Consider the following 23,194-nt stretch of genomic DNA (forward strand, 5'->3'; position numbering starts at 1 on the left):
TCGAGCGAGATGGAGTGTAGTAGCGAAAACACAGCAGCATGTCGAACAGACAAAAGGCCTCAGAAGTGTGGTCGGACTTTACCAGTGGGTGTAATTATTTTGCAAAGGTGGTAGTAGAGCACGTTGACTTTCAGGAAACCTCTCCACAGAAACACAAGATTAATCTTATCTAGTCAACGTATACATTGTATAGTGTAGAGTTTCCGAAAATCTGTACCACCGCTGCTGCGCCACACACTGTCGAGCTGCGGTGGGCACGAGCAGACTTACGCTTCAAGTCACGTCAAGTTCCATCCAAGACAGGGGTGGGCAACTGGCGGCCAGGGGCCACATGCGGCCCCCACCTTCACTTAATGTGGCCCTCAGGTTAATGTCAGAATACTGATATACGTAGTGTTGGTTTCAGCTGTTACAATTCCACAACATGCAAACATGACCCACTGTAATTACTTAGCTCATTGCTCAACACAAGTATAATTAAAGGCATTTGAAATTACATTAAAATGTTAATTTTTCAAAAATAGCAAAAAAGAATTCAAGATTTCAATTCGAATATAGCAAAAATAGACGATCTACAAGCTCAAAACGTGTCGCAGCGACGCGTTTTGAGCTTGTAGATCGGCTATTTTTGCTACGACAGTAATATATGGCCCTAGGGAGTGAGTGTGGAAATATAGTGGCCCTCTCCATCGTCAAAGTTGCCCACCCCTGATCCAAGATATCATCAAAGGAACGGCTGAAGTGCTGCTTGGGCTCGCATTCCGCTCACTCAGAAATAATCCACTGTGTGCTTGATGCACCCTGTGGTGGACAGGGCAGTGCTGCTGCGTAGCAGCCTGTGTACAGCCAGAGACAACGGCGCTCGCCTGCGGAGTACCTACAAATTCATTCATATATTAATAAATGTCTAGCAAAGACAAAATACGTGACCAATTGGACTCGCCCAAGTTGAAATAATAGCAAGTACTGTACAATTTGTATAACTTGTTGTATAACTTTTTGTGCTGTAGTCTAGTAATCACTTTATTTTATAGAATTAATGTAAATATAAATAATAATTATAATTAAAAAAATTAAGAGAACCGTTCTCGTTAAGAGGGACCCGGTCAGGAACCGGAACCTTAAAAATCCTAGCAAGTCCCAACTCTAGTCACAAATAGTTGTGAGTGACAGGCCTGATGATACGACTTGGTAGCGAGAATGCGTTGGGCGAGTGTATTGTGTTGTTTTCCTGATGGTGTAGTAGTTGAACCATGTGTTGATCATGTGTGTATTGTGTTGTTTACCTGATGGCTCACTCACACCTTTGCATCTAGCATACAACATTGTTGTAAACAAAGGGTAAGTGTCATGGCCGCCCCAATGCATTTCCAATGGAAGTCACATGGTTTGACACAACATTTTTGTTGTACGGCTTTCGGCTGTGTTTCGACTGCCCCCCTCCCCCTCATACAACACAAATGTTGTGTCAAACCATGTGACTCCCAATGGAAATTAATTGCGAGCTTGCATCAGTAAACAAGTCTCATGCATCAGCTATACATCAATCTGTTGTGAAGGTCTGAGTGAGGCCGTAGTAGTTGAACCATGTGTTGACCATGTGTGTATTGTGTTGTTTGCCTGATGGTGTCGTAGTTGAACCATGTGTTGACCATGTGTCTATTGTGATGGTACCTGATAGTTGAACCATGTGTTGATGGTGTGTGTATTGTGTTGTTTACCAGTAGTTGAACCATGTGTTGATGGTGTGTGTATTGTGTTGTTTACCAGTAGTTGAACCATGTGTTGACGGTGTGTGTTCTAGAAGGGTCATCATCGGGTCCTGTCCCTGACGAGCAGCTGTCCCGCCGTGGCCCATCACCAACCCCTCACCAAGTCCATCTCCATGGTTACCATCAGCCAACGGGACCTAGAAGGTATTCTGTCTCCTACTTCCTATCAGTCCTGGTGGTTCCCAGACCGTTTAGAGATACGGACCCAAAAGACAGTTTCCCTGACTGGGAAACTAGTGAAAATAGTCAATCTACACGCGTGACTTTGCGTTGTGAGCTGCTATTTTCACTTAAGAGTTTCATTTATTTTCAATTTTTTGTTATTTTGGAAAAATAACAAATGCAGCAACGTGTATCAAGTTATTTATTGTTTACAGCCTAAAATGGTCCATATCTCCTTCACCAAAACATTATGATCATTCCATTTACCTTCATCAGATGGAGGAAGGTGCCTTAATTTTCTCCATCATTCTTTCCCCTCCCCCACAACATGTCTGACGTTGTTTTGAACCATAATAAAAGTGAGTTTCTTCCTGTCTGTACCCCTGCTGTCTCCTCCAGCGATGGGACGGCATCGATCAAAGCGACGAATCAGCTTCGCCCTCAGTTTCTCGCCTCTTCTCAAATCTAGAAGCTTCTTTTCTATTGGCTCTTCCTCCAGTGATGAGGAAGAGTTGGGCGGTAGTAAGTACTACATGTCCCAGAATGCCTTAGTGTGGCTGTAGTCCTCCTTTGCTTCCTGTGTCAATGTGGTGCCCCCCCACAATGTGCCTCTCCACACACAAACAGCTGAAGCCATAGAATTAGAATGGATAGAACTGCTATTTAAGGACACTGTCTGCTTGAATGTTTAAGCTGCCATTTATGAAATCACAGTCATTTCATAAATGTGACCAATGCATGAGACTCAGAATGCTGTGAATGTTCGACAGAACTGCAATGTTTGGCCAAATGTTGCTTTTTTATCAGGTTGACACTCAGCTTTCTCAGGCCACGTTTACACGCTAACTATCAGAACAGAAAACAACAGTGTGCCGTTAGCGTTCTCACTAACGGCACAAGCAACAAGCAACAGTGATTGAAAACGATGTAGTGTGCCATGCCAGGTGGCTAGGTGTCGGTGAGACGTGTTGTCAGATAGACCAGTACGTGTCCCTCTTTTTGCTCATACAGTTCCCGTTCGCATGTTTACATGGAAACGGGACGAGAGGCAGAGCGTTTTTCACTCTGGAAGGGGGTTTCACTTTATTGCGGTTTCAACCTCCGAAAATGCCGTTTTCTCCAGAGAGCGTCTAAACAGGTCATGATGTGACCAATGCAGCTGGCCTTGGTCATCTGGGCTGGGGTGTACCAGTGGGATTCATGCAATAGGAATGTCTGTTCTATCCATTTGACTTCTTTGTCTGAAGCAGCACTGCCTCTAATCATGTAGTTGTTTGGTAACACCTGCCAACCCCTGTCCCTCATCTCTAATCTATCAGAACACAGTCAGTGTGTGTTTTATGTTTGCAACTTTAGGCCGCGCTCGACGGTCACTTTAAAGTGAAGTACACGCACGCACGCACGCTAGGGCATTAACCAAAAAATTTATTATTCGGGTAGTCGACTACTTTTTTTTCCTACAGCAGACATGCAGCTGTGAGCTCTGTTGTTTTGTTGGTAGTTCTCCAACTAATCCATTCCTGGCTGATTGTTTTCATATCATATACAAGCCTACTGTACGTGGGTTTTTGCCGTCACCGTCACTCGTATGCGGTGCGGTGGGCGGCGGTGGCTCTGTCAGCATTCAAGACAGATTTGCTTTGGGAAAAGCATGCCCCATAGGCTCATATGCTCAATGGGGACAACTACAGTGTGTAAATACTTTTACTATTGGTGCGTTTATTACTGTAGTTTGTTCACACACACACACTTATTATAGAGAATACTCTCCAACCCTCTGAAGCAAGCTTAACTACAGTATAGAACGGACAGGGATTTTACAAGAGGGTTAAGTTGAACCAACATCCCCTAAGTTGGCATGCAGTCACCGACCAGGACTTGAGCTGTTTGTCTGTCCACCCATCTGGAAACGTCTTATCCTTCTCCAAGTCTTACTTTTCATCCATACCTCCATCTTCCTTTGACCATCAGTGAGTTATAAAATGCCCCTTTCACGTTTGACTCCAGAGAACGTGGAACATTCAGACATGCAGAGAATGTGACTCTCAGAGAGGAGCGATTGACTCAAAAAATCTTTGTTTGAGAAAACTGAATGGACGCACAGTAGTATGTATTAGTGCTGCTCAGTCCAACGTTGTCCCTAGTCTCGTCCCTAGTCTCGTCCTAGCTGCTAACTGTGTTGCTAAAGCGGGTTGTTCTATGTCATGTCATGGTGCTCCTCTTCTCTGATCATCATCTGACGCACGCATCTGTCTCCTTCCTGTAGGAGCAGGATCGTTCTCCAGTACGACTGGCTCTCTAGAATACAGGTAAGGATGATACCTTTTTCCTCCTGGACCTGTAGATGACAAAATCCATGTCCAATTAAGTTAAGGGTCATACACTCACTATATTTGGGATAAGGGTCAAGTTGACTCTCCCTGCTCAGACAAGGAACAGGTGTAAGGGAAGTGATTGAAATCTGCTTAACCCATTTAGGCCTGACGTCGAAATTTAAAAAAAAGATCTTCTAAATCCTGAAATATTTTCTGAAATATATATTTTCACGATTTTTCAAAAATAGAAATAGCGTGCCACCAAGTGGCGCGCTACAAGCTTGTACGTCTGCTATTTTTCAACAGCTAAATTATAACATAATGTTTAAAACATCAAAAGGGGTTTCCGCCCAAAATGGGTTAAAACAATGCGACTCCAATCTGGATACAGTAAGTCACACATCGGATGCCAGTCTGAACAGAGCCTTAGCTAGCCGCTGTAGTTTACTAGCAACATTAGCTAATGTTTACATCCACTGAGCTTGTCACATCATTTATTTTGCTCTCTCTCTCCCTCATGTTCAATGTTGCTCACTGCTGCCTAGTCTAGATCAGGAACTTTAAGCTGTTCATTCTGTGTTGTGTAGTATCTCAGAAGAGGAGCCAGGCCCGCTGAGGAGTGACAGCGATGTGAGAGTTCTCGTAGGAGGAACCAAAGTGAGCAGGACCTTCAGCTACCTCCGCAGCAAGATGAGCAAGAAGAACAAGGTGAGGTTATCAGCTGTTCCCCGCTTCGGACAGTTAAAGGTTAAAAATGGCAAAAACAGACTTCTACCAATCACTGATGACCTAATACATAATACCAGGGAGGAAGTGTGTGTGTGTGTGTGTGTGTGTGTGTGTGTGTGTGTGTGTGTGTGTGTGTGTGTGTGTGTGTGTGTGTGTGTGTGTGTGTGTGTGTGTGTGTGTGTGTGTGTGTGTGTGTGTGTGTGTGTGTGTGTGTGTGTGTGTGTGTGTGTGTGTGTGTGTGTGTGTGTGTGTGTGTGTGTGTGTGTGTGTGTGTGTGTGTGTGTGTGTGTGTGTGCGTGTGTGTGTGCGTGCGTGCGTGCGTGCGTGCGTGCGTGCGTGCGTGCGTGCGTGCGTGCCACTGTGTGTAGGTGTTTCTACATGCACCACAGCATTATAGGAAGTCAAAATAACACCAGCTATGGGTTAAGACAGTCCCACGTGGGTGCTGTTTTGTTTTGCTCTGCTGCAATAGTTCCAGCCCCTGCAGATGTGAACAAGCTCACTTCCTGATTTTGTGGTATACAATTGCAGCAGTTGTCAGAATGCACACATACAGTGGAAGACAGACAGACAGACATACAGCAACACATAGACACAGCAGATAGACGCAGAGAGAGAGAGAAGTACCAGAAGGTGAGGAGCACAGACAGACAAGGTCATGTCAAGGAGGCTGTGTAAGAGGTTCAGTCGCTCCTTCAAACTGAGGGGAGAAAGTAGAGTGCATGAGGTAGGAAGCACTTTGTGATGCTGTTCTGGCACACACACACACACACACACACAGACACACACACACACACACACACACACACACACACACACGTGCGTGCAATGATTATGTTATCACACGTCTATAGATGGGCTATCTTGCACGATGAGCCTTTGCGTAGGGGGAATAAAGGAGGGGACCAACTATACACCCCTGAGGAACCCCAGGCAGTGAAGTTATATTACAGGGTTTAACTGGTGAAATCATGTTTTATTCTCCAGGTGCTGAAAACACTTTTCTTAAGCGGCTGAAGCTGCTGCTGCTGCCATCTTTTGGCTGTACTTAACATTTAATTCATTCCACTCGGCAATCATATGTACAATACTACGGTTCTGCATTCACTGTCAGCAGCAAACACTCTTCATGGTGTGGAGTAAGTGTGCTTCTCTGATGGCCTACTTCGCTGTGGGTGCTACTGGCTGCCATTAACAATACAAAAAAAACACAAAACACTTTCTTTGCTGTTTTTTTGAATACTTAGTAAATACACTTGCCTGTCCAAGACACTGAGGGCAGTATTATGCGTGTCTTAAGTACCAGGTCTTATGACTTCACTTAAGACCTGGAGGCGTGGTCAATGCTGTTTGGCCACTCAGAATAGCCAAATGGCATTGATCACACCTCCAGGTCTTAAGCTAAGTAATAAGACCTGGTACTTAAGACACGCATAATACTGCCCTGAGGGTAGGAACTTAGTCATCCACCCAATTGTAACGCCTGATTTATACTGATTGGCACCTGTCGTGCACGAAAATAGTCGATCTACAAGATTGGCAAATTTTCGGTCAGTGACACTGGCATGCAACTAAGTGTAAGTGAGGCTGGGGATGAATCTTTGTCAGTGAATTAATAAATATTGGCTGCAAAGAATGTACTCCTGCTCAGAGTGGTCATACTGCAGCAGAAATCAACGTGAAATTAACTTTTACATATGTGAGTCATTGTGGAACGTGTTAATTTAGCCTTGTAAAATAAGAAAAATAAGACCTATTACGGTCTATTTTTAAACTACAGTGCGTGCGTGCGTGCGTGCGTGCGCACACGTCTTTCCTCAACAGTGTCAGGTTTTACTACTATTTAAGCTTCATAACCCAGACCAGCTTAACTTCTCCAATAAACTCTTGATGATGTCAGTATCTAGGTAACCAGACCATAATATGCTCATGTATTTACAGCATACTAGCCAGGCAGTAGCATTGCACACTTATCATGTGGCAATATTCACTTAACAGTTTAGAGGCCCCAGACGGAGATCACCGTCAAGTTCAAGTTCATGGTCAAGTTCCCCAGACGGAGATTGATAATCGGGACGGAGATTAATGATATAAAAACCGATCGCATCGCTCCACAGCCTAGGAGCGCTTGTTGCCCAATCCTCGGTGTTGCACAACAGTGACACGTCATCGAAAATGTTCCCTGCCTGTTTAGCGGACGAAAACGAAAATCTTAAAACGTTCATAACTCGCGATCTAAATCATCCTATGATTGTCTAATTATGAAAAAAGATCCTGTGTTAGACGGCGCTCCGTGGTCCAGTCGCTAGTCGCGATAGATTTATTCTTACCTCCCGTTGTTGTCGATCAACTCTAGAGTGGTGTGGCTATTGTTAGCTGCTACACAGACATTCACAACAACTTCCGGTCCCCCGGTAAAAGTGGTCCGGTCGCTATAAATGATGGGCACATTTTATTAATGGATTAAATAAGTCCGGGCCCTCAAGGTGTTAATAGCTAACTTAATCATTCCAACCAAGGCAATATATTCATCCTCTTTTTACTAAGTTCTGTTGTGTTCCTCCACATCCTTATAAGGAACTTGTTCTTATACTGTAGTTACCTACCTGGATAAATAAAGTTAAATTAAATAAAAAGTATAGTATAGTAAAAGTATGGGCAGGGAGGGTGATAATATTGTCACTGCATGTACTACTTGTGGCTGGAGCGGTACAGTACATGACAGTACTACTTGTGGCTGGAGCGGTACAGTACAGTACATGTCAGCGGAGAGTGTTGGGCGAGAGGAGGAGTAGGAGGACAAAGGCTCTAGTATAAACATCCCAGAATTAATTGGCATAATGACTAAATTGGGGAGAAAAGGGAGTTAGAAAAAAACACGGGTAAAAACGCTACCTGTTTTACCAGAGTCCCTCAGGTATCTACAGTATACTCGGCTCAGCCAAGTATAGACAGTGGATCTACACACTCACAAGGAGTCTTGTACTGTACACTGCGTGTACAAGTGGTTCAAGCTACTTACTTACTGTACGTGCCTTTGTTGTGCTTCCAGGAGAAGGACAAGGAGAAGAGGGGGGAGAGAGAGCGAGAGGTCAAGGAGAGAGAGAAGAAGTTGGTGAACGGACACGTCTTCAGTCCCATCTCTCCTTCGCCTCTGTCCACTTCCTGTCTGCAGTGTGCCAAGCCTCTCAACGCCAAGGAAGCCTTCTTCTGCAACAGTAAGTTACACACGTTGTTTCTCTACTACTTCCTCTCTCTCTCTCTCTCTCTCTCTCTCTCTCTCTCTCTCTCTCTCTCTCCCCCTCCTCCCTGTGACCCTCCCAACCTACCATTCTGGCTCCACACATCACCTCGTTCCACACTAGGGGTGCAACCGTGAATTGAACTCATCGTTTTAATTCATAATGAAAAATAATCGATAATCAGTAGCAGATCTAAAGCTCCCAAAAACGTATCACGATGCAAAACGTTGTGAGCTTCTGTTTTTTCTGCAACACTTGCACAACAAAGTATTACGTTGTTCGAGGTTTTGCCTTGATTCATTGATATACACTTGTACAGTATAAAAGTGCGTAATCAAAAAAGTAACCCATGGACAGCTGCAGCCCTATTCCACACCTCCACTATCCAATGGTTCTCTCTCCTCATTCCCCTTCCATGGAGTGTCTGTCCGTCCGTGCCCAAGAAGCCTGTCCTCTCCAACTGTGAGACGGGTCTGTGACCGCTCTCGTCCTGCACTTCCACTTCCTCTTATAGGCCTCACTTCCTCTTATTCATTTTCCTTTTCCTCTCTGTCCCTCTCCCCCTCCTCCCCCTCCTCCTCATCCTCCCCCTCCTCCTCCTCCTCCTCCTCCTCCTCCTCCTACTCCAACATGAAGGCATCATTGCTGCACGATTCGGTTTCTTTATTATTCGCTGATCTCACTTCCAGTTAAGTGTGTGGTTCTTCTGGTTGAAATGCAGCCTTGAGAAAGAGCAAAACACAGTAACAACGAGACAGACGTTTCTAGTTGCCCACAACGTCTGTCTCCCCCCACTTCACAGTTACAGGACAACGTCTGTCTAAATATTATTTGATTTTAGTCGACAAAATCTACAGTTGATATAGTCGACAAAAAAAGATTTTGTCGGGCCTTGATCGTGTGTCATAATGCCTGATTTATACTTAGCTCTGTGCCAAAAATAGTCGCCGTGTTGTGAGCTTGTAGATCGGCTATTTTCGGAGCGTGACACCTACGGGCAGCCAAGCATAAAATGACTATTTTGACTACTTCTCTATCAGGCCGTCACTAACATTTGTCTAGTTTCGCATATTTAGTCATAATTTTTGTCATCATTTCTTAGTTTTTTTTTAGTTTTCGTCAGTGAAAAAGGGTTGTCGAACAAACATTTTCTGTAATAGTCGACGAAATGAAGAGTGGTCACAGATTTGACCTGTGACCCAGTTCTACAGTGTTTCTATTCCTGTCGGAGAGCAGCCCAGCGCATCCATGCTGGGTCGTTTACAACGTATTCATTTGAATATCAACACATGGGTGTGTTCAACACAAGCCGTTCTCACGCTACAAGTCTCTGACTTTGGTCTCTGGTGTAAGAAGGTACTAATTTTGGTTTTGTAGAGACGTCCTGCTACAGTGAGATCTGAGTGTGATGTTGTCTTACTTGTTTTTAGCGTGTAGTTTACCCAACGACTTTATTACGGTATTTAACCCATTTTGACCTGAGATCACATTCTAAAAATGTCTTCTACATCCTGACAGTTTTCTGAAAAAGCTATTTTTCTATGTCAGTCATTCTTCGATTTTTCAAAAATAGCAGATCTACAAGCTCATAGCGCGCCACTCGGTGGCGCGCTACGAGCTTGTAGATCTGCTATTTTTCAATAGCTAAAGCATAACATAATGCTAACACCAAAAGGGGTTCCCACCCAAAATGGGTTAATATAGACGTCTGTTCGTCGTCCATCCCTCCACAAAGCATCTTCTTCTTTTCTGCTGACCAGTGGTGGACATGGATTAAAGTCCATTAGTCTCCACCACTGATTTCAGTCATTTAAATTCCATTGAAGTGAAAATAGTGGATCTACAAGCTGTCAATATGTGTGTTAATAGTGTGTTAATAGTCTTGAATATTTCATATAAAAGATGTAGTGGAGTAGAAGTATAAAGGATTGCAAAAATGGACATTCTCAAGTAATGTACCTCAAGAACTTGAGTAAATGTACTTTTGGTTACTTTCCACCCCTGGCTGTGGCCACTAGGGCGGCGCCCTTTCTGACCTGTCAGAGTTCCATTTCTGTACACCACAAGTAATCCATGATGTGTCCATGACTGACTAACACATGTGTCTGTCAGTCCTAGCTACGTATGGTAATCCTGGGAAACTTGTGTGAGTAGAGAGGAAGTGACTCAACTGAACCACAAACCTAGAATAACTTCATATAATATCATAATGAGGTTACTGTACAGTGTCACTGCTGCCGGGCAGAAAGATCTTATCTCCATGTTTCACTTTTTTGTTTTCCTTCCCCATCGCCTGAAGGGATGCAACGCTCTGATTGGTTCAGAAACTCGGAGCCTGCCGTTTCAGGCTGAAACTTTTTTTTTAAATGCCCAAATTAACCATTTCACCGTCTTTAACAACTTTTAAACCTCACAGGTATATTGTCACTGTCGGGTGGATTAACCTTGTTTGCCAAAACCATATATTTTGCTGAAAACAACCAAGCTTAAAGCTCATGACGTGTCGGTCAGCTTGTAGATTGGCTTTTTTGGCATAATGTTTGTTGTTGATGTGGTTAGGACGGTTAACAGTGAGTGAGGAGGACTGTATGGAGCACAGATCTCATGTTTGTTTTCACTTTGTCCACTGAAAACATCTCACCACTTGGTGAGAGGAGCAGGGGAGAGGAGTGGCTGTCTGCCCATTCATCCACTCCCTGACTCTTACAACCTGTTGCATCACTCTGTACTCACTCTCTGTGTGTGTGTGTGTGTGTGTGTGTGTGTGTGTGTGTGTGTGTGTGTGTGTGTGTGTGTGTGTGTGTGTGTGTGTGTGTGTGTGTGTGTGTGTGTGTGTGTGTGTGTGTGTGTGTGTGTGTGTGTGTGTGTGTGTGTGTGTGTGTGTGTGTGTGTGTGTGTGTGTGTGTGTGTGTGTGTGCGCGCGCCTGTGTGCGTAACTGTCCATGACACAGCTGCATGAGCACTGTTGCTGTAGAGACAAACTTCCTGTTTGATACACATTGAGATATACTGTACATGGTGTACAAGAGAGAGAAAGGCAGAAACCGACAACCGTGTGTGTGTGTGTGTGTGTGTGTGTGTGTGTGTGTGTGTGTGTGTGTGTCCACAGAAGGGAGATACTGAGTGTATTGTTCTATAGTCTGTCCTCACTCAGACAACCGGCTGGTCTGTGTGTGTGAAGATGGAGTGGGCTTTAAGGACAGTGGGCGATGAGAGCCTCAGCTGACCAGAAAGAAGTTCACAGTGGTCTGTGTTTTAAGACGGCTTCTCTGTCATGGACAAAAAGTAGGGCAAATTCTTTCATACTTACATACAGTAGGCTACTGTATCAACGAATCGACGGCAAAACAAAATCCATCGTTTTTTTTGAGTGGTGCAACCACTCCAAGGAACAGCAATGTCCGTGTTAACCTAGGTATGTGACTTGTCCGTGTTAACCTAGGTATGTGACTTGTCCGTGTTAACCTAGGTATGTGACTATGTGTGTTGCTATGTGACTATGAGTAGCGGCAAAAGTGGCGCTGTTGTGCCAGAAACAGAGACAGAGAGATGCTGTGCTGCACTGTTGCCTGCTAATGAGAGAGAGGGGGGGAGGGGCATAGCGCGCCACCGAGTGGAGCGCTATGAGCTTGTAGATCTGCTAAAGCATAACATAATAACACCAAAAGGGGTCAACAAAAAACAAAGTGGTCCTCCAAGAGTGCTCTGTAAGAAGCAGCCAGCCTTGTCTGCCATCAGAAGCCGTTACCAGCTGCTATTCTGACAGAGCTGACATATTCTCCTTTAACGTGAGAGTTCTTTGAAAAGAGCCTTTGTTTCACCTCGTCTGTTCTCACGGAAAAGGGGAATTAAAGTAAAGCACAAGCATGCATGCAAATAGTAAACACACACACACACACACACACACACACACACACACACACACACCCACGCACACAAAACAAACGAGACCGGTCTGAAGCACCTTAGCACCACATGTTTGGCATATTTATTTGTCTCACAGATGTTCCAGTTATGTTTTTCATTTGTATTTTTTCAAAATATGTGTTCAATCTTTTAACTTTAACCTGCGTGCGTGCGTGCGTGCGTGCGTGCGTGCGTGCGTGCGTGCGTGGCCCATGGGGCCCTTCTGGAACGGTCACTTCATACTGTATAACTGTTAAGGTTTACTAAGATAACACGCAGCAACAATATTCATAACAAAGTAGTGTTGTTCTTCAGCAATAGTGCAGAATAATTGTTTTCCCAGAAACACACAGACACAAACACAGTCTCAAAGAGAGCATGTTTAACAGGTTCTGTGGGGACGTCTTACGGTCATTTTTAATGATATAAAACCAACGCCCTGTGCAGCGCTCTCTGCCATGTTTTGCGCAGTTCACCTCCTCCGTTTACAGCCGTTCACCTCCTCGTTTACAGCCGTTCACCTCCTCGTTTACAGCCGTTCACCTCCTCGTTTACAGCCGTTCACCTCCTCGTTTACAGCCGTTCACCTCCTCGTTTACAGCCGTTCACCTCCTCGTTTACAGCCGTTCACCTCCTCGGTTACAGCCGTTCACCTCCTCGTTTACAGCCGTTCACCTCCTCGTTTACAGCCGTTCACCTCCTCGTTTACAGCCGTTCACCTCCTCGTTTACAGCCGTTCACCTCCTCGTTTACAGCCGTTCACCTCCTCGTTTACAGCCGTTCACCTCCTCGTTTACAGCCGTTCACCTCCTCGTTTACAGCCGTTCACCTCCTCGTTTACAGCCGTTCACCTCCTCGGTTACAGCCGTTCACCTCCTCGTTTACAGCCGTTCACCTCCTCGTTTACAGCCGTTCACCTCCTCGTTTACAGCCGTTCACCTCCTCGGTTACAGCCGTTCACCTCCTCGTTTACAGCCGTTCACCTCCTCGTTTACAGCCGTTCACCTCCTCGTTTACAGCCGTTCACCTCCTCGTTTACAGCCGTTCACCTCCTCGTTTACAGCCGTTCACCTCCTCGTTTACAGCCGTTCACCTCCTCGTTTACAGCCGTTCACCTCCTCGTTTACAGCCGTTCACCTCCTCGTTTACAGCCGTTCACCTCCTCGGTTACAGCCGTTCACCTCCTCGTTTACAGCCGTTCACCTCCTCGTTTACAGCCGTTCACCTCCTCGTTTACAGCCGTTCACCTCCTCGTTTACAGCCGTTCACCTCCTCGTTTACAGCCGTTCACCTCCTCGTTTACAGCCGTTCACCTCCTCGTTTACAGCCGTTCACCTCCTCGTTTACAGCCCGACAAATCTGTCTATTTTCTCTGAATCTACGTCGCTCTCCATGGTTTTGATCCGAACGTCTTAATTTCTGACTTAACCAAGCATCTCGTTTGGAATATTAACGCTTCTAAATAGAGATCAGACAACATAACGCAAGGTAGTAATGGAACATTATACTTCTCAGTTTTGGGGGGCGTGGCTTTTCAGAGTAAAATCTGCCCATCTGCTGAGCACTTTATTCTGAAAGATTCCTGGGCAAAAAAAAGTGTTAAGGTGGGATTCTTATTAACATTTTATCCATGTAGCACCACTAGTGCAATTGTTGAAGTACTGTTCAGCCATTTTGCTGGTAAGAGGCGTTTGACTCCGATACGTTTTAATTGTGTGGTCCACACAAGGACCACGCTCCAGCTTCTCTCGTTTTTTGTGCCAGTAAGATTGCATCCAGGGGACTGGGCCATGGCTCAGTGGTCCAGGCACCTTGGCTGGTAATCCAGTCTGGCAGTGTGCCGCGGGTTCGACTCCCGATCCCGGCGGCCTTTACTGCATGTCACCCCCCCATCTCTCTCCCCATTTCCTGTCAGCCTACTGTCTGTCCCTCCATACAAAATATAAAATAAAGGCAAAAGCCACAAAAAAAAAAAGATTGCATCCAGGGACGATTCACACATGTACGTCCCAGCACTGACGGTGGTTGGTGTAGATCAGTGATTCCTCAAACCTAGCCCTCCATTGTGACACCGATAAATAAGAACTTAAAAGTAAACTATGTTAGTTCACCTTTTGCCGTTTTTAACGCTGGCATAACGGGGAGACAGGTTTAGTTCCATTCTGGTGACTGTTTTAACGTCAATAATTCCTGTGAACGGCGAACAGACCCCATACAGTAGTCTGATTAACCCATTCTGACCTGAGATCAGATTCTAAAAATGTCTTCTACATCCTGACAGTTTTCTGAAAAAGCTATGTTTCTATGTCAGTCGTTCTTCGATTTTTCAAAAATAGCAGACCTACAAGCTCATAGCGCGCCACTCGGTGGCGCGCTATGAGCTTGTAGGTCTGCTATTTTTCAATAGCTAAAGCATAACATAATGCTAAGGGGTTCCCGCCTAAAATGGGTTAATGGGCTGTGACTTTCCCAGCTATTCAAGTTCTTTGTCATTATCGGCATCATCGGCCATGTCTTCTGTCTTTCTGTTTCCCCCCCTTCTTCCTCAATGCAGTACTGTAACATACATGAACACGGTCTCATGCATACAGTACATGAACACGGTCTCATGCATACAGTACATGAACACGGTCTCATGCATACAGTACATGAACACGGTCTCATGCATACAGTACATGAACACGGTCTCATGCATACAGTACATGAACACGGTCTCATGCATACAGTACATGAACACGGTCTCATGCATACAGTACATGAACACGGTCTCATGCATACAGTACAGGCATGACACATGTCAAAATAACCATGCTTAGAATGAGAATGTGTTTCTTCAACATGTTGACCTGCTGCACGTGTTGTTTGTTTGCAGACTGTGGTGCTCATGTGCATAAGAGCTGCAGAGAAAGCCTGTCTGCGTGTGCAAAGAGCAGAATGAACAAGGTAGGTGTGGCACGCACGCACGCACGCACGCACGCACGCACGCACGCACGCACGCACGCACGCACGCACGCACGCACGCACGCACGCACACGCACACGCACACGCACACGCACACACACACGCAATAAACCATGCCGTTCCTGTCAGATTTCCCTGGTGACATCACTGAGATTGCATTGTTTTGATTAAACGGTTCATTGCTTTTCTCTGTGAAAGGATCATTATTACAGTCACTCCTCGGTCCGTATCTAGAGTAATGAGGCGAGCCAGAGCACATTCTGTTCACTGTAGAGGGGATTAAGACTGCTGCAATAATACAAAAAGAACGGGATGGGAAGATCTGTAGAAGGCGCAGTGGAGTAACTAAAACATATTTTTTTGTATCATAATAACATTAAGGAGACGCTACTGTATGGACAAGAGCTTACTGTCTATATCATGCTGTCTATAATCTCTCTTCATTCATGTTTCGTAGCAGTCATTGGTGCCAGAAGCTGTTCCGGGGTCAGCTGTTAACATGAGGAGCAAATGTAAGACCACAAGCACACACACAACACCTTAAATCACAACAAGTGCAGAACTTTTATTTTATTTTATTTTATTTTTTTTGAGTGGTGCAACCACTCCCTTACGGAGCTATGTGTGTGGGTGGCTGGGTGGCTGGCTGGGTCTGAGCACGAAAACAGCATGGTGTGTTCCTGGGGGTCTGTATGTCCTGTGGGTCTGGAACTTCCGGGGACCCCCACACGGAGTTACACCACTCATTTCACACGGGGATGACCATTGAGCCTGCTTCTTGCTCAGGGGATGAATTGAATCTTGACCATCAGGTCAAAGATTTTATTTCAAGTCCTGTGTCTAGGTGCGACATGACCCTTACGGGTCCCTTTGGATTCATTTTACACTCTCAAGAGTTCTTAACTGCATTACTTTATTTTGCCCGAAACGTCTACAGACGTCTTTATAATTACACCCGTAGGAGGCCCAAGACGTCTGGAGACGCGTTTAGGTATAAATCGGATCGCTAAGATCTATTTTGTTGACAGCTCCTGTTGCTAGGCAATACCTTGTGCTGGGCTTTTCAGAGTCAAATCTGCCTCCTCTGCTGGGCACTCTAGCGCCTATATTTAGAAACATTCCGGTGCTAAAAACGGTGTTAAGTTAATTAACAAGACGTCTACACAATTAGAGAATGCAGAAGAATTTGTATTTTGAGCAACGTTTGCCTGCTCTCTCTCCTATGGTACCAACATCAATATAGTATGGACGAAATGTGGACATATTCTTTATAGTTTTGGGTCTGCAAGGCTAAAATCTCATCTAACGGCCTGGCCAATCAGCAGCAGCTATCCCGCCTCTAGCTGCTGCTGATTGGCCAGGCCGTTTTGTGGCCGGGCATCAAGTCTGCCTGAGAGTTCCCAGATGGGAGCAGGAGGGGGGAACCCAGTGTACTCTCTGCTGCCCCATCTGGCGGAGTCAGGTTAGGTCTGTGTGGCTCAAATGCAGAATAAATAATGGGCCTTTTATATGAGAAGGGTTGAAGGCCGCGGCCATAACAGCTGTTTGTGTTCATATTAACAGCTGTTTGTGTTCATATCAACAGCTACATCGTCAGCGTCCTCCACCTCCTCCACGTCGTCGAGTCGTGAGCGCTGGTCGTCGGCGCTGCCCAGCCCAGACGAGCAGCTGTCCTCGGTGGTGTTCCCACGGAGGAACCCCCCCGGCATCCTGTCCTTCAACACGCACAGCAACCTGGCCAAGAGCATCTCCACCAGCAACATAGCAGGGTGAGTCCAAGAGCATCTCCACCAGCAACATAGCAGGGTGAGTCCAAGAGCATCTCCACCAGCAACATAGCAGGGTGAGTCCAAGAGCATCTCCACCAGCAACATAGCAGGGTGAGTCCAAGAGCATCTCCACCAGCAACATAGCAGGGTGAGTCCAAGAGCATCTCCACCAGCAACATAGCAGGGTGAGTCCAAGAGCATCTCCACCAGCAACATAGCAGGGTGAGAAACAACGCACGCTAGAGACCAGTGGGGGGTCAGGGGTCCTTAACCCATTTTGGGCGGGAACCCCTTTTGGTGTTTTAACTTATGTTATGCTTTAGCTATTGAAAAATAGCAGATCTACAAGTTCATAGCGCGGCACCGAGTGCCGCGCTATGAACTTGTAGGTCTGCTATTTTTGAAAAATCGTGAAAATGTGCCTGAAATCTTTGAATATATATTCATTCAGAGTTTCAGTTTTTAACTCAAATCTTTGCTTCTGGGGTGTCCCTGGAACAACATATTTTGAAATATTGAGAACCACTGATATAGAAACATGAGGTTTTTCAGAAAAATATATTTTAAAAAGACATTTTTTAAATTTCGACGTCAGGCCTAAATGGGTTAAGGAGGGGGTTCCCCACGGGGAAGGGGGGGGGGGGGGGGGGGGGGGTCCCCAGCTAAATTAGTTTATCTAACGTTAAGTTAGATGATGTTTCCCGGAAATGTCTGATGTTTTCTAACAATGTTGTTCTCCTCCATCTCTATCTGGTCCAGGCTTGATGAGGTCCCTCTGAAAGGCCTGAAGTTTCTCTCTCAATCCACTGACTCGCTTCATAAGGGAAGCAAAGTCAACGCCTCTACGGAGTCACTGACCGATGAAGGTAGGATACCGCACGCACGCACGCACGCACGCACGCACGCACGCACGCACACACGCACGCACGCACGCACGCACACACACACACACACACACACACACACACACACACACTGTACACATACAGTACGCACAAGGTTGATATAAGGAGTTTGATTTTGGAGTCCGAGATCATGAAGGAGATTCCTGGACTTCATCTGTGTGTGTGTGTGTGTGTGTGTGTGTGTGTGTGTGTGTGTGTGTGTGTGTGTGTGTGTGTGTGTGTGTGTGTGTGTGTGTGTGTGTGTGTGTGTGTGCGTGTGCGTCTTCAGGTACAGAGATGATGGACAACCAGCTCATGGGAGAGTTTGAGTGTGAACTTAAAGATCTGGAGCTAGATTCTTGGAGCGCCACAGTGGACAAGAAGTTCCTGAAACTTCACAAGAAAGATGAAGTCAAGAGACAAGATGTAATTTATGGTAAAACACATATTTATTCATCTTCAAAGCCACCGCCTGAGATCAGATTAAAAAAATGTCTGTTTGAAAATGACAGTTTTCTGAAAAAGCTATGTTTCTATGTCAGTTGTTAAAATAGCTAAAGCATAACATAATGCTAACACCAAAAGGGGCAGAGCTGTACCAGGCAGACTTCATATTGTAACTGGTATGTTGTCATTAACAGAGCTGTACCAGGCAGACTTCATATTGTAGCTGGTATGTTGTCATTAACAGAGCTGTACCAGACAGAGTTCATATTGTAACTGGTATGTTGTCATTAACAGAGCTGTACCAGGCAGACTTCATATTGTAACTGGTATGTTGTCATTAACAGAGCTGTACCAGGCAGACTTCATATTGTAGCTGGTATGTTGTCATTAACAGAGCTGTACCAGACAGACTTCATATTGTAACTGGTATGTTGTCATTAACAGAGCTGTACCAGACAGAGTTCATATTGTAACTGGTATGTTGTCATTAACAGAGCTGTACCAGACAGAGTTCATATTGTAACTGGTATGTTGTTGTCATTAACAGAGCTGTACCAGACAGAGTTCATATTGTAGCTGGTATGTTGTCATTAACAGAGCTGTACCAGACAGACTTCATATTGTAACTGGTATGTTGTTGTCATTAACAGAGCTGTACCAGACAGAGTTCATATTGTAACTGGTATGTTGTCATTAACAGAGCTGTACCAGACAGAGTTCATATTGTAACTGGTATGTTGTCATTAACAGAGCTGTACCAGACAGAGTTCATATTGTAGCTGGTATGTTGTCATTAACAGAGCTGTACCAGACAGAGTTCATATTGTAACTGGAATGTTGTCATTAACAGAGCTGTACCAGACAGAGTTCATATTGTAGCTGGTATGTTGTCATTAACAGAGCTGTACCAGACAGAGTTCATATTGTAGCTGGTATGTTGTCATTAACAGAGCTGTACCAGACAGAGTTCATATTGTAGCTGGTATGTTGTCATTAACAGAGCTGTACCAGACAGACTTCATATTGTAACTGGTATGTTGTCATTAACAGAGCTGTACCAGACAGAGTTCATATTGTAGCTGGTATGTTGTCATTAACAGAGCTGTACCAGACAGAGTTCATATTGTAGCTGGTATGTTGTCATTAACAGAGCTGTACCAGACAGAGTTCATATTGTAACTGGTATGTTGTCATTAACAGAGCTGTACCAGACAGAGTTCATATTGTAACTGGTATGTTGTTGTCATTAACAGAGCTGTACCAGACAGAGTTCCATCATGTGAGGACGCTGAGGATAATGGCTGACGTTTACTACAAAGGCATTCAGAAAGAGCTACAGCTGGACTCTCACACTCTGGACAAGGTAACTCCTAGACACACACACACACACACACACACACACACACACACACACACACACACACTAGGGCATTCACTTCTAGTAATTTTTACTAGTTGACTAGTTGCCTAGTTTACTAGTCGACTAGTCGACTAGTTGTTTAACTACCTATTATGTAAAATAAAAATAAACCTTTTTTTTTTTTTAAATAAATATTTGTACATTGAAAAACTGTGTACATGGTGACTATAACTATAATCTACCTGATCTTGAGGCCTACAAAATCGGGAAAAAAAATAAATATATAAACTTTCTTTTTCTTTTCTTATCAACTAGTCAACTAGTACCAACACGGTCGACTAGTGGATTTACTAGTCGATTAGTAAACTAGTCGACTAGTTGCTTAATGCCCTAACACACACACACACACACACACACATGCACTCTCCTCCTCACTATTCTTATTTATTTAGCAGTAAGACGCCCTGAGGGCGAGAAGCACACATCCATCCGCCTGGGTGACGGCAGACTGCTGGGCGAGCGCTGGCGCTTTGGCATGGGGGGGTCAGATCAACATATGTAATGAATTCTGTACTGGCCATACTGTATATGGAGCGTGTCTTGAGTGTACAGGGTTTGATGAGGTCAGATCAACATATGGAATGTCAGAACAGGTCAGCTCCATATATGGAGATCTAAGGGTTTGAGGTTTGAGGTCAGATGTAGAGTTGCTGGCCGGCTCCATAAATGCAGATCTAGGTGATGATCCAGTCTTCTCCATGTATGGTTATCCAGGGTTAGATGAGGTCAGTGTCCTGATCTTCATATATGGAGATGACCATATATAGAGGCGTGGTGTCTCAAGGCGTGACCATATTTGGTGGCGCAACGTGACACACGGAAATGCAGGTTTTCACAGTAAATGTGACCTACCGTCGCAATAAAGCCAACATACACATGGACACTATTTCTCTATGCCTTTGTGTTGCCCTAGGTGTTCCCCATGCTAGAGGAGCTGTGTTGCCCTAGGTGTTCCCCATGCTAGAGGAGCTGTGTTGCCCTAGGTGTTCCCCATGCTAGAGGAGCTGTTTGTGTTGCCCTAGGTGTTCCCCATGCTAGAGGAGCTGTGTTGCCCTAGGTGTTCCCCATGCTAGAGGAGCTGTTTGTGTTGCCCTAGGTGTTCCCCATGCTAGAGGAGCTGTTTGTGTTGCCCTAGGTGTTCCCCATGCTAAAGGAGCTGTGTTGCCCTAGGTGTTCCCCATGCTAGAGGAGCTGTCAGACGTATTTCTCTATGTCTTTGTGTTGCCCTAGGTGTTCCCCATGCTAGAGGAGCTGTCAGACATATTTCCCTAAGCCTTTGTGTTGTCCTAGGTGTTCCCCATGCTAGAGGAGCTGTCAGACGTATTTCTCTAAGCCTCTGTGTTGCCCTAGGTGTTCCCCATGCTAGAGGAGCTGTCAGACATATTTCCCTAAGCCTTTGTGTTGCCCTAGGTGTTCCCCATGCTAGAGGAGCTGTCAGACGTATTTCTCTAATCCTTTGTGTTGCCCTAGGTGTTCCCCATGCTAGAGGAGCTGTCAGACGTATTTAGCTATGACTTTGTGTTGCCCTAGGTGTTCCCCATGCTAGAGGAGCTGTCAGACGTATTTAGCTATGACTTTGTGTTGCCCTAGGTGTTCCCCATGATAGAGGAGCTGTCAGACGTATTTAGCTATGACTTTGTGTTGCCCTAGGTGTTCCCCATGCTAGAGGAGCTGTCAGACGTATTTCTCTAATCCTTTGTGTTGCCCTAGGTGTTCCCCATGCTAGAGGAGCTGTCAGACGTATTTCTGTAAGCCTTTGTGTTGTCCTAGGTGTTCCCCATGCTAGAGGAGCTGTCAGACGTATTTCTGTAAGCCTTTGTGTTGTCCTAGGTGTTCCCCATGCTAGAGGAGCTGTCAGACGTATTTCTGTAAGCCTTTGTGTTGCCCTAGGTGTTCCCCATGCTAGAGGAGCTGTCAGACGTATTTCTGTAAGCCTTTGTGTTGTCCTAGGTGTTCCCCATGCTAGAGGAGCTGTCAGACGTATTTAGCTATGACTTTGTGTTGCCCTAGGTGTTCCCCATGCTAGAGGAGCTGTCAGACGTATTTCTCTAATCCTTTGTGTTGCCCTAGGTGTTCCCCATGCTAGAGGAGCTGTCAGACGTATTTCTGTAAGCCTTTGTGTTGTCCTAGGTGTTCCCCATGCTAGAGGAGCTGTCAGACGTATTTCTGTAAGCCTTTGTGTTGTCCTAGGTGTTCCCCATGCTAGAGGAGCTGTCAGACGTATTTCTGTAAGCCTTTGTGTTGCCCTAGGTGTTCCCCATGCTAGAGGAGCTGTCAGACGTATTTCTGTAAGCCTTTGTGTTGTCCTAGGTGTTCCCCATGCTAGAGGAGCTGTCAGACGTATTTCTCTAAACCGTTGTGTTGCCCTAGGTGTTCCCCATGCTAGAGGAGCTGTCAGACGTATTTCTCTAAACCGTTGTGTTGCCCTAGGTGTTCCCCATGCTAGAGGAGCTGTCAGACGTATTTCTCTAAACCGTTGTGTTGCCCTAGGTGTTCCCCATGCTAGAGGAGCTGTCAGACGTATTTCTCTAAACCGTTGTGTTGTCCTAGGTGTTCCCCATGCTAGAGGAGCTGTCAGACGTATTTCTCTAAACCGTTGTGTTGCCCTAGGTGTTCCCCATGCTAGAGGAGCTGTCAGACGTATTTCTCTAAACCGTTGTGTTGCCCTAGGTGTTCCCCATGCTAGAGGAGCTGTCAGACGTATTTCTCTAAACCGTTGTGTTGCCCTAGGTGTTCCCCATGCTAGAGGAGCTGTCAGACGTATTTCTCTAAACCGTTGTGTTGCCCTAGGTGTTCCCCATGCTAGAGGAGCTGTTTGTGTTGCCCTAGGTGTTCCCCATGCTAGAGGAGCTGTTTGTGTTGCCCTAGGTGTTCCCCATGCTAGAGGAGCTGTCAGACATATTTCTACAAGCCTTTGTGTTGCCCTAGGTGTTCCCCATGCTAGAGGAGCTGTCAGACATATTTCTACAAGCCTTTGTGTTGCCCTAGGTGTTCCCCATGCTAGAGGAGCTGTCAGACATATTTATCTAAGCCTTTGTGTTGCCCTAGGTGTTCCCCATGCTAGAGGAGCTGTCAGACGTATTTCTCTAAGCCTTTGTGTTGCCCTAGGTGTTCCCCATGCTAGAGGAGCTGTTTGTGTTGCCCTAGGTGTTCCCCATGCCAGAGGAGCTGTCAGACGTATTTATCTATGTCTTTGTGTTGCCCTAGGCGTTCCCCATGATAGAGGAGCTGTCAGACGTATTTAGCTATGCCTTTGTGTTGCCCTAGGTGTTCCCCATGCTAGAGGAGCTGTCAGACGTATTTAGCTATGTCTTTGTGTTGCCCTAGGTGTTCCCCATGATAGAGGAGCTGTCAGACGTATTTAGCTATGCCTTTGTGTTGCCCTAGGTGTTCCCCATGCTAGAGGAGCTGTCAGAGGTGCACACAAACTTCCTCACGCTGCTGCTGGAGCGGAAGCGAGCGTCGCAGGCCGAGGGGCGAGGCGACAGCAGCTTCCTCATCCACGGCATCGGAGACGTCCTCGTCAACCAGGTGAGAGAAGCTTGTACAGCGTCTATAAAAACACATATATATATATGTTACACAGT

At 45.5% G+C, this 23,194-nt stretch overlaps 1 protein-coding gene across 1 annotated transcript in view; it reads left to right on the top strand.

The window, feature by feature from the left end:
* The window catches only part of LOC306923282 (A-kinase anchor protein 13-like), an 88,421-nt gene that overhangs the window by 43,412 nt on the left and 21,815 nt on the right, over positions 1-23,194 (top strand). Inside the window, exons 8-19 of the mRNA XM_079501322.1 lie at positions 1,805-1,916; positions 2,334-2,456; positions 4,201-4,243; positions 4,837-4,957; positions 8,031-8,196; positions 14,999-15,069; positions 15,545-15,599; positions 16,673-16,856; positions 17,616-17,722; positions 18,030-18,176; positions 19,441-19,550; positions 22,995-23,138. Coding sequence (XP_079357448.1) covers positions 1,805-1,916; positions 2,334-2,456; positions 4,201-4,243; positions 4,837-4,957; positions 8,031-8,196; positions 14,999-15,069; positions 15,545-15,599; positions 16,673-16,856; positions 17,616-17,722; positions 18,030-18,176; positions 19,441-19,550; positions 22,995-23,138 — 1,383 coding nt within the window. The remainder of the gene's footprint in view (positions 1-1,804; positions 1,917-2,333; positions 2,457-4,200; positions 4,244-4,836; positions 4,958-8,030; positions 8,197-14,998; positions 15,070-15,544; positions 15,600-16,672; positions 16,857-17,615; positions 17,723-18,029; positions 18,177-19,440; positions 19,551-22,994; positions 23,139-23,194) is intronic.

Source organism: Electrona antarctica (genome assembly GCF_951216825.1).
Source record: "Electrona antarctica genome assembly, chromosome: 5".
NCBI classification, from domain to species: Eukaryota; Metazoa; Chordata; class Actinopteri; order Myctophiformes; family Myctophidae; genus Electrona; species Electrona antarctica.